Genomic DNA, 12,397 nt, shown 5'->3' with positions numbered 1-12,397 from the left:
ACCTATTATTGGTTTTAAGAAGTCACAATCCATTAAGGACTTACTGCTTTGTGGTGATTTGAAGACAGTGGAGGCATTGCATATTTTGAAGGGTCACTACAAGTGCAATGGATGTTTTAGCTGTGCCCATGTAGCTCAGATTAAATGTGTACAGTAGAGGTGTGTGCACTTAGATGCTAAGTATGAACATCCAACTCAAATAATTTCTTTTATTTGATGGCCTTGTTCCAAATAAGTTTTTGCTGGTGAAAAAAAGAAGTGCCCCCCTTTAACCACCAACCAAGATTATGTTGGATATCATGGGACCTGAATGTACAAATACCATGTGAGATGGAAACAGTAGTAGGGAGGGGAATTTGGCAACATTCAGTAAAAAACCGAGTTCACTTCAAGGTGCTGGTTCTTACCTTTAAAGCCCTTTATGGTCAGGGACCTACATACCTGAGGGACCGTCTTTCCCCATACATTCCCCAGAGAGCACTGCGATCAGGGTCCCAACATCAATTGGCCCTCCCCAGACCCAAGGAGGCCAGGCTTGCTATAACTAGTGCCAGAGCTTTCTCAGTGCTGGCTCCTCTCTGGTGGAATAAGCTCCCAGAAGAAATCAGAGCCCTGCAGGATCTTATGCAGTTCCACAGGGCCTGCAAGAGAGCGCTCTTCCACCAGGCTTTCAATTAGGAGCTGCCCCTGATAGAGAACTCTGTTCCCTGAAGTCATCAGAACAGCCTGTGCTGGGTGCACAAGGTTAGACGTATGGGCTGACCACTAGAGGATGGAACACTGAAGGTCAACTGCCCTCATTTAATAACCTATTAGTGTTTTTAACATTAGCACCTTTTAAATCTTGGAATGATTTGTTTGGATTTAGGACTATTTAAATTTTTTATTTGTGTGTTTTGAATGGTTGTGTAAGCTGCCCTGAGCTGACCTCAGCTGGGAGGGCAGGGTATAAATCTGACAACAAAATATACCCCCTGAAACACCTAATCAGTATTTTTGGGTATATTTCGGCATCCCAAATGTATCTGGGATTTTTCAGGAGAACAATAAAAACTCCCTGAAAAAATCCCAGATATATTTGGGAATTATCGGCAAACCTGGAACAACAGTTGAGGAGCTGGAGCAGATTGCTCCCCACTACTCAGCTGTTTTGGGCCTTTCTTCTGCAGCCCCTTTAAACAGAGGGTATTTAAAGGGACTGCAGAAGACAGCCCACAAAACAGCAGAGGGGGGCACTCTCCCCACCAGCTCAGCTGGGGCTCTTTTGGACTGTTCAACTGAACTGCCGAAGAAAGCCCCAGCTGAGCCTGCAAGGAGAGTTCTCCCAGCATGATCAGTTGCTTTGCAGGCTCTTTTGGGCAGTCCAGTTTAAACCAGGATGCCCAGCAGAGTCACACTTGGGCCTGTCAGGAGAGTTCTCCCTGCAGGATCAGCTGCTTTGTGAGCTCTTTGGGGCAGTCTGGTTTAAAGGGACTCCCCAAAGAGCCCCAGCTGAGCCACCTCTCAGCTGTTTTTTTGTAGCTTTACTGCTGCTTTTTTAATTCTGTATTTTTTTAGTTCAGGTCTATTGGACCTGGAAAAATTCAGGATTTCTGAAAAATCCCAGAACAAAATACTTTACCAATATTGGGATCCAGGTTATTTTTGAGAATCCCAATTTTTTTATGGGTCCAATAGACCCAAACCCAAAAATACTGGGAGAAAAAATTGCACACCCCTACTGGATATAACTTAAGATCTTTAGTATACCCAATCCAGTTACTAAAAATGATGACAGAAGCCTTCTAAAATGACCTTCTGAAATACTGAGAGTGGCCATGGCTCAATGGTAGAGTATCTGTTTGGAATGCAGAAAGTTCCCAGTTCAATCCCTGGCACCTCCCATAAAAAAGCTCAGATAATAGGTGATATGAAAAACTTTTGCTTGAGACCCTAGAGAGCTGCTGTTAGTCTGAGTGGACAATACTGACTTTGATGGAACAGTGATCTGTTTCAGTATATGGTAGCTTCACATGTAACCTTGTACCTTGTTGTTTTCGTTGTGTGGTTTTTCAAGGTGAGGAAACTTAGAGGGGCAGCAAGAGAAGAAAGCTGATACACTGCTGACTGTAGCATCCTCCAGCTGAAATGTTATCAGATTCCATCTGATAATTTGGAATGGGCCATATAAGCCCTTGAACAAATTGGAAAGAAAACTCTGTGAGGCCCTGGGGGCCTTGGTGATCTTTTATGGGGTTGCCTAGCAACTCAAAATGATGTCCAAGGTCTTGTGATCTAATCTCATGACATCTCAGTTGCCATTCTGATTTTTTTTAAAAACAAACAAACAAACAAACAAACTTGTGATGTTCCCATTGCCTGGGAGGTTATCCCCCCCCTTCTGAATTTTTGATTATTATTATTTTTTTGTAAACCTGGAGGTTTCCCTGTGTTTGCAAAATTCTACTCTAGATTTTTTTTTTAATCTGCATGGTGGGGCAATACTTGGAAATATGGTATCCCTACTCAAAATTTATACAGTGTATGAAATCTCTGCTCTTTTTAGGCTGAGCATCACTTTGGAATATTTGATTACCTTTTGGGAACTGCTACTTGGTTTCAGTAACTCTCAGTATTGATTTAACTTGTACCAAGACCTGAATTGAAGATGATATGTGACTCTGTAATCATGCTTACTCAACTGAATAAAGTTTTCTCTTGGTGAAAAAAAAATTAAGTTGTGACTTTTTTTTTAATTTCAAAGAACATGTGCCAGAAGACTGTCACTGATACTTCTGTGCTCTTGGGGAAGCAGTGATTAAACCTATCATAGCAGAAAGCAGAGGTGGCAGTATTCTTCCCTTTAATTTCTTAAATGATTCTGATAACCCGGAGGGCATGCTGAGTAAACAAAGGCTTCTGTTGCTATCTTGATGACTCATCTATGCTCCAAGGATGAAATAAGAAACTAGCTTGCTCCACAGGATAGAGCATTACATTTTTTTTATTTAAAAAAACAGTCCAATTGTATGTTCTTGAATAGAAGTTTAAAAAATTACATATTTCTGCAAAGAAGAAAAGAACACAAAATCCTTAAAGTATTATAGACCTGATAAATGTTCTGATGTAGTCAAAAGAATCCTTGTTTACACCCATTTTTCATACTATCCAAGCTCTATAAGAGGCAAGAAAACAGGAAGTGCTTACACAAAAATGTTTCTTTACATATTACACTAGTAGAATCAGGGACTACAATAGCAAAAGAAACCAGAACTGAATGAAAGAAAATCATATGGGAGATTTGTTTCATTTTCATATTGATTGTTATAATTATGAACCCCCCATTTTCATAATTAGTATAACTACAAATGAAAGTAATACACATCTAATGCCGAGAAAGCAAACAAAAGCCATATATTAGAGGACTCTCCAGATCAGTCCCAGAAATGACTTTCCACCCAGATATGTAACTGTGATTTGTCTTACCTGCAACAATTACATCAATGTAACATGTAAATGTGGCCACTAGGATATCATGAGATACTTTGCCAAATGCTTTGCTGAAATCAAGACACACTGTGACCACAACATTCCGATTTTCTACCAAACAAGTTATTTTATCAAAAAGTAAGCAAGTTTAGTCTAGCATGACTTGGTTCTTGATAAAAAAACACTCTGGTTCACATGAACACATGAAGCTGCTTATACTGATCATGGCATTCGTCTATCAAGGTCACTATTGTCTATTCAGTCTGGCAGTGGCTCTCCAGGTTCTCCGGCAGAGAAGTCTTTCAAACCACATACTACCTGTTCCTTTAAAACTGGAGAGGCCAGGAATTGAACCTGGGACCTTCTGTTTGCCAAACAGATGCTCTGTCACTGAGCCCTGAACCCTCCCTAGTAAGAAATGCTTTCTCTTCCAGAAGTTCATAGAACAGCTATTTAACAATCTATTGTCGAATTTTCTTAGATATCAAACTCCAGATGACAAGTTTGTAGTTTTCCATGTCATTTATGTGACAACACCCAGTTTCCAGTCTCAGAAACTAGTGTTGCCAGAGGCACTGTCTTTACTCTTGGGTAGCCCCAATAGCAGGGGCACCCCATTTCTAACCTGCCCCAGAGACCCACAAAACTAAGGCCAAGGAAGGCACTCCTGGGTCTGAAACACAGCTAGCCACAACTTTGAAAAGGGGCTCTCCATTTTCAGGATTCATAAGGTGACCTCAGAGCAAGTCTCCAGTCTTCCCCTTCCATCCAGCAGAGATATGCTTATGGAATAACAATGAGTTCCACCAGGTGAAGCATCTACATTTCTAAAGTCTATTCAGAGGCCACCTGGCAAATAATCCTGTCTCCAGTAATTCTTTGTCTGAATACCTGTCATTCCTGCTCTGTCCCTCAGGATACCGGGATAAACCAATCAATCATTCAAATGTTTAGCAATCCTTCCTGAGGCTAAACAGGGACTCATCTCCCACCTTTTGTCTATACTTGGGAACCTTTTCAAACTACCCTGGCAAGACCATTAGTGGTCAGAAAATCCATTCAACTAGCCCCAGTACAGTCATCCAACACCTAGCTAAATCCAGTCAAGATACTGTCAGTCTCAGCATAGTCTGACTGCCTCTCTGGAACTTCAGTGGTCACATCCAGGCCTGGCCCATCCTGATGCCACACACCCCTGGGACTCATCACTGGCCCAAGTAATCTATTGTTCTCACCTGAGACCAGCCCCCAAGATCTTCCATTGGTCTGCATTGTTTTCCTATGAACACATGGTGTTAGACTGTGTGCTTTTGCCCTGATGCCAACTGGCAGTCCACCCTTAAACCCTTTAGGTTTAGGCCATAATCCTTTCATGGACCTCTGCACATCTGGACAGGTAGTATCACCCCAAACCCTTCTATCAGCTATCAATCACCTCTGGTTCCTTAGTTCTATATTGTGTGTGTGAATGTTTAATTATTGTTTGTGTGCTTGAGAATATTTAGTAAAGAAATCATTATTTTAGCCACCCAGACTCTGTGTCTATTCCTGGGTTCTTGGGAATTCTAACTCTGGTATACACAGGTCTGATCCCATAGTTATGCCTATTGCACATTAATATCATAATTTCCCAACCTTTTATTAAGGAAATAGAGCAATTTGGCTAACACTACGGACTTCATACCCTATACACTTCTTTTGTCCCCCCCCCCAATACATTTTTATAATTGAGGCTTTTGGAACCTCTTAGTCTTCCAGTCCTCAGTGAGGACAATGCTTGGACTCAGGGTGCCACTCAGCATTCATTGACCTGTTCTGAGGAGAATGACTTGTTTCTTTGTTTTCCTTTTTTTTTGCCCTCTCAGTATTACAATAACAAAATAACTGGAGAGCTGGGGCCTTAGAATGCAAACAGTTATAAAGCAGTTTCCTTTTTCAACTAATTCAGACTTATAATATGCAACAGAAAGGTTTTTACTTTTTAAACTGTTTTTGACAGTAACAGCACCCAAGGCCTATTTTCAAAATACCTGAAGTCTCCAATAGACTCCCTGCCTAACCAGCTGACCTCCTAGCCATCCTTACACCAAAATCTGACAATCCCAAATTTTGTCAGTTGGCCACTGTCAAACCCCTCTTTTTTCCCAGTGTTCCAGTCCACTGTTACCATATGATTGGCAGAAGCTCTTGGAGGACAGAACTTAAGACCATATATCATAACCTCCAACCCCCTTTTTTCTGAAGACCTGAACAACATTTTCCCATTGCTAATCTTCTGGCTCATCATCTGTTCTCTAAGGATTCTAAATGATTAAAATCACAGGCTCCAAAATAAAATCTGTAAAGTCACCAGTAACTTGCCTTATAATTCATCTGCCTCTGGAGACTTGAACTCGTTTAAAATAGCAAAATCTTTTCAATCTCGTTATGTACTCTGGCCTGCAAGTAGCTCCTCTCATTGTATGTTCTGCTTTTCCTAGGTTGGAGACAGTTCCTCTCATGGGAGCAGAACAAGGCAAAATAGTAATTACAGTAGTTCTCCTTTGTCTTTGTCATCTGTTAAAATTTCACAAGGGCAAGCCTACCCCTTCCTTTTTTCTTTTAGCTTAAAACATAGCCTAAGAAGTCCTTATTATTGTTTTTAGCATCCCTTCCAAGGCCAGCTTTAGCCTTCTCGACACCATCCTTACAGCTTTTGACTGCTCTTTTCATCCTTAGATATATCTTCCATCTTCTATACATTTCTCACTTTTAAGTCAGCTCAGAGAATGCCTTATGCAGCCACACATTGACTTCCTTAGCAATTTCTCATTGCCCTTGTGCTTTAATATTTAACTTATCAGAATCTCCCACTCCCTTGAATTCATTTCTCCTTCAGTGTTTCAGTGAAGCCTTGGTATTTTATCATTTTTTTCTTCAAGTCCTTTGAAATCAGCTTTCTAATATGAAGGGCGTGCATCTAGCCATATTCAGTTCTCACATTACTTAATATCACAGATTCCAGGATGGCATTAGAGTGGTGATTCTAGGCTTCATTAAAATTTTCAGATGTATCAAACAGCTGTTGTATTTAGCAATGAGAAAAGGCCCTTTATCTCTTGTCATAGCTATTTGAAAACTAATTACATTAGCAATATAGCTGTAAGGAGGGAGAATGTTAATTTGGCACAGTTTTGTACCAACTGACTAGGTGCTTGGGAACATCAGATCAGCTATTAGAAGAAATTGACTTAGAAACAGTCCACATTATGTGATAGCAAGAGCTCCCAGTTTACATAGATCCTTCTGAAAGCCTTATCCAGTTATATGGAGCTTGCTGTTAGTCATGAAACAAGGGAAAGAAATGGATGAGAAAATAGCATTACAATATATATTCATTATATTGTTAAAATAATTTGATTCGTAATCCTATACACCATAGCATACCTTTTAATCCCCATGAACATCCTGGTACTTCAAGTGTAACAGTCAATATAGACTTTCACTCTATCAGTCCACTCACCTGAACTGCAAAACCTCACATCTCTTATACTCATTTTGAACTTCACTTGATTGAAAGATGTCATCTACCTATGTAAAAATATATGAGAGAGAGTCTTTTTTATGGAATTAATAACTGTCAGTGCCTATCTGCAAATCTATGTACTAAGTGTTTTTTCAGAGAGCTTTCAGATGAACTAAAAGGAATCATTTAACTCTGGCTTTCCTCATCAAAACCAAAGCACTAATGTACATTGGAGTCTAATAAACTGATAACTGTGTAAAATACACTGCTTCAGTTCCAGCTTTTGTCATAGTTAGGAAGTAACTCCTCACCATCACCCAAGCATGCCATATATTCAGATACATGAATTATTCTTTAGATTGTTTCAGACATGATTTTTAAAACCCGGGGATAATCTCAATATACAAAAAAGTGTAAACACATGTACAACACTATGACTGAAAGTAGCACAAATATTAAATGGTAGTTTGTGGTGTGAGTCACAGGAAAGATTCCCACCCTTGCAACTGAGAACCATTGAAAGGGGACAAGAGCACAACCCCCCACCTAGAAGACGAAGAAGAGAGAAGAGATTGGATTTATACCCCGCCCTTCACTTGGAGTCTCAGAGTGCCTTACAAATTCCTTTCCCTTCCCCTCCCCACAACAGACACCCTATGAAGTGGGTGGGGCTGAGAGAACTCTGACACAAACTGTTCTTTCAGGTACAGCTGTGCCAGAGCTTGTGACTGACCCAAGGTCACATCAGCAGGTGCAAGTGGAGGAGTGGGGAATCAAACCCGGTTCTCCCAGATTAGAGTCCGCACACTTAACCACTACACCAAACTGGCTCTCAGGGTGTCAGGAAGCAGCATGGATCTCCTGGGACCACATGAGAAGCATCATGCAGGCTCAAGACCACTGAGTAGTTAATGGAACTTGTTGTCAGCAACAAATGTTATCACCCTGTTCTCTTGCAGTAGTTCCACTACTACTGACTACTTGCTGTCTTCATGATGTCGTTAAAAAAACCTGGAAAAAAATCTTGTGCTCATACATATGATCACCTCAGGATTGCCCTTTTCAGATGTTTTATCAGTTTAATCAGTGCATTCTTTGACATAGTTAATACATAGGGGGATATACAGATTAAGAACATAAAAATATAAGAAAGCTTTGCTTGGTAAGACTAATGATACATTGAGTCCAGCTTCCTGATTCTTCAATGATGCCTCTAGGAATCCAATAACTTGGGCATTAAGGTTTATGAACAAGTAAGAACTGAAAAGACAAACACAATGCTATCTATCTATGTATACACATTGGAAATAAAAACCAGCAATGAAGGGTTTGTAATTTACTGCTTCTGCTTTACAAACTCAATCATATAATTTGAAACACTAATATCTGGGAACAAATTTGGAGGAAATTTTTTTTTGGAAGTTTACATGTGTAGTCTAGATTTGTTCCACATTTTCCCCAGGTGAGTTAACATATAGTTGTTCTGGGATAAGAGGAAGTAGGTTACCTGGGGGAAATCATGTGGGAATCAAAGATGAAATTGATCACAACATTCTCATTTGGGAACATCTACAAAAATGTTGTACTGCTGTTGTAGTGGTATGATGTTGTGGAGAGAAGCCTGTTTTTTACTCTACCTGGTAATGGCATCCTCTACCTATTAAGAGATGGAGTGGATTTAGGTGCCTTGTACATGGTGGCCAATCAGTATTGGCCAAAGAGTCGCTATGTAAGGCATCCCCACCTTTTACAGTGTCTGATTGTCCTCCAGCCTTTGTGAAAACTTTGTACCAAGCAGGAGTTTTTGGAAGGCCTGTTAAATTGGTCTGTATTGTACCTTTTCTTATTCGCTTTGCACTGCCTTGACTAGAAGTGGTTAATACTAAAAAGGCATGGCTTTAGGGATCAAAGAGGTTCTTACTGGCTTTGAGAGGAATAATGTGTGCTGCTGATACATACAGGCACAAAAAGTTGCTGCGTGCCTGAGGCATTTAAGGATGAAAGGAAGTTGCTCAGTTCAGGCACCTATCAGCTGTATAGCCACGAGATTGGAGCCTGGAGACTCTCTTGGTGCTGGCAACATCAAATGAACACAAAATGTTATATGACATGGAGGGAGAGGGAGGTCACTTGTCACCTTTGAAACAACTTAGTATTCAGACTTAAAATAGTGAGGCCCAACAGCAATGCTGTACCAGGATTCAAATCAGATGGGTTATTTAAAATGTAGGCAACCTATTGTCAGCCAAACTAAAATGGTAGGTTGCATTGAATTATAGCAGACTTTTTGACAATTTATGCCATACCTTCATTCCAGTGAGTGTGGGGGGGGGATAAAACCTGAACAGCAACAATTACATATCAGGTACCCACATCAACTTCAACCCTCAGCCATAATACAAGGATATAAAAATAAGGTAGTTTCTTAAAGGCAATTTCTTTTGCAGTGTTCCAGAATTTTTGGTGCTGACCTGTGTGTGTGTGTGCATGAGAGAGAGAGAGAGAGAGAGAGAGAGAGAGCTCCTGCTTTCTGTGCAACTCAGGGTTTTTGTTTTAAAAAGAAAATGCCACACAGTAACAGTTTCATATGTAGTTGTCAGCTGATTCTTACCATTTGCTGGATGTCAAAGGCTAGACTTTTAAAGGCCATTGATGATTTGTCTTGCAGAGCCAAGCTGAAAGATGCTCCTGACAGCATTGTGAATGTACCTTGGGCTGCATGACTGCTTCCACCTGATACAGATCAAAGGGAAAACATGCATTATAGCAAGGATTAATTTTCTCATTTTACATTTTGTTTAGAACTATTCTTCATGTTTTATTTACTAGCTTAAAATAGATTCACAGAGGAACAATGGAAGAAAATGTATTGTTTATGACCATATTGTTTATCACAATCTAAGAATTTTAAAGTACAGCTTACAGCACTCCTGGTGTTAGTGTTCAGCTTTGACCTGGGCATAAATGGGCACAAATGCTTCCTATGGTGTGGCTGAACCAATGTTTCCCTAGGAGTCTGTAAGCTTAACACAGAAGGGTCTGTTCATGCCCCTTACATGGCTTAGGCTGAGTCAGCTGAAATTGAATCAGACGAAGACAGAGGTCCTGTGCCTGAGCCGCAGCGATCTGAGGATAGGGATCCTGCTTCCGACCTTCGATGGGGTGTCGCTGGTGCCAGTGCCAGAGGTTAGGAGCCTGGGAGTGCTCCTGGATGCCTCTCTAACAATGGAGGCCCAGGTAGCAGCCACTGCCAAGTCAACCTTTTACCATCTTTGGCTGATTAGGCAGTTGGTTCCCTTCCTCGAATGCAGTGACTTGGTAACAGTGATCCATGCAACTGTCACCTCAAGACTGGATTACTGTGATGCCCTCTTCATGGGGCTGCCCTTGTCGCAAACCTGGAAGCTGCAGCTGGTGCAAAATGCCACGGCCAGGCTGTTGATGGGACTCCCTATAGCATACCAGATTCACTTCAAGGTGCTGGTTCTTACCTTTAAAGCCCTTTATGACCAGGGACCTACATACCTGAGGGACTGCCTTTCCCCATATGTACCCCAGAGAGTGCTGCGATCAGGGACCCAGAATTGGCTAATCCTCCCGAGCATTGGGGAGGACAAGCTGACATCTACTGGGGTCAGGGTTTTTTCGGTGGTGGCTCCACTCTGGTGGAATGAGCTTCCCAAGGAGATCAGGGTCCTGTGGGACCTTCTACAGTTCTGCGAGGCCTGTAAAATGGAGCTCTTCCACCAGGCCTTTGGAGCTGCCACCACCACCGCCGCTGCCTCCACTACCTCCATGACCACTGTTACCATCACCAACAATAATTGACATTCTATGGTAGAAGAGCCCTGATCCGCTGGACCCTTTAATCACTGCCCGAGCCAACCCCCCCAACCCCCCAAAAAACAACTGAGCAGACCAGTGGAGCTGACGATAAGAAGTGAGGAACTTATACTAGCACTTTATTATTATGTTGGGTTTTAATATTGTATTTATATTACCTGTTGCTGTGTTTTTATATGTATTGCTGGAATTTTATTCTGTTTCTGTAAGCTGCCCTGAGCTGGCCTTGGCCAGGAGGGCGGGATAAAAGTTAAATCAATTAATCAAAGGCATTTTAGTCTTACAGGGACCACAGGATTGGATGCTTTGCAGAAAGCCAGAACTGCAGAAACATTCCTGACACCATCAAGTCGGCTATTCAAAGGGTGGGGGCTGCTACTGAGAATGCACATGTATGGCTCCTGTAGAAGGCTCTGTTCAGATAAGCAGAGTTGTTGTAGTGGGACTAGGAGGAGAGGCAGTCATGCAGATATGAGGGTCCTAGGCCATGACAGGGCAAAGACCTTGAACTAGAGTATCTGCATTATGGGAATAAATATATATGCTCTGTCTAGTTCCTGATAATAATCGATCTGTGGCATTCTGCACTAACTGAAGTTTCCAAGTTGATTTTGAGGGAAGATCGATATAGAGTACATTACATGAATCTAGTCTCATGTTACTATAGCATGGATCCAGGTGGGCAAAGTGGCTGAGTCAAAGTAGGGGGCCATCTTTGGTGGCCATTTTTATAGTAAGTGGTTTCCCAGGAAACAAGGCAAAGCTAATATACCTTAGCAGCAATTAGTCACTAATTGTGATACTACTGTCTAAATAATGGAATGTTAGCTGGCTATGTTGTTGAAGTGTTCTCCAGTAAGCATATGCTCATTTCCCTGCTTTTACTTCATTGTACTTTTTAAAAAAATTATTTTCCTCTAGTTTTACTCTTTTGTTTGTTCATTGGACATTCTATCCCTTATGCATTCCCATTTGTTTAAATGAGAAACATTTTTGTCTGTAAAACTACCATCCTACAAGCTCAGATAAAATATATTCCACAGATTAGGAAAGGCACAAATAGGTATAGAAAAAGACCTGCATGGTTAACACACAAAGTAATGGAAGCTGTAAAATGTAAGAAGGATTCCTTTAAGCAATGGAAAGCTAGTCTCAGTGAGGTTGATAAAAGGGAACACAGACTATGGCAAAAAAAGAAGAAGCAAGTCTGTGATCAGACAGGCAAAAAGGGAATATGAGGAGCATATAGCAAAAAAACATAAAGACTAACAACAAAACTTTCTTCGAATACATTAAAGCAGGAAACCAGCCAGGGAGGCAGTGGAGCCCTTGGATGACCAAGAGGTAAAAGGAGTACTGAAGGATGATAGGGAAATGGCTGAGAAACTGAATGCATTTTTTGCCTCTGTCTTCACTGTGAAAGATGAGAAGTGCTTGCTCACTCCAGAACTGCTGATTTCGGGAGGGGTGTTGAAAGACCTGAGTCAGATTGAGCTGACAAGAGAGATGGTCCTACTACTGATAAACAATTTAAAAACTGATAAATCTCCAGGTCTGGATGGCACACATCCAAGAGTTCTG

At 41.2% G+C, this 12,397-nt stretch overlaps 1 protein-coding gene across 1 annotated transcript in view; it reads right to left on the bottom strand.

Moving 5' to 3' along the window:
* Nucleotides 1-9,706, bottom strand: part of TMPRSS15 (transmembrane protease, serine 15) — a gene marked incomplete at its 5' end in the record, with an annotated part of 89,542 nt that extends 79,836 nt beyond the window's left edge. The window contains 2 exons of the mRNA XM_015414275.1: nt 6,971-7,038; nt 9,585-9,706. Of these exons, the coding sequence (XP_015269761.1) occupies nt 6,971-7,038; nt 9,585-9,706 (190 nt within the window). The remainder of the gene's footprint in view (nt 1-6,970; nt 7,039-9,584) is intronic.
* Nucleotides 9,707-12,397: the final 2,691 nt, after the last annotated feature.

Source organism: Gekko japonicus, unplaced genomic scaffold, assembly GCF_001447785.1.
Source record: "Gekko japonicus isolate JY-2015 unplaced genomic scaffold, Gekko_japonicus_V1.1 scaffold72, whole genome shotgun sequence".
NCBI lineage: Eukaryota > Metazoa > Chordata > Lepidosauria > Squamata > Gekkonidae > Gekko > Gekko japonicus.
The sequence above is the reverse complement of the archived record's forward strand: the minus strand, read 5'-3'. Positions and strand labels throughout refer to the sequence as shown.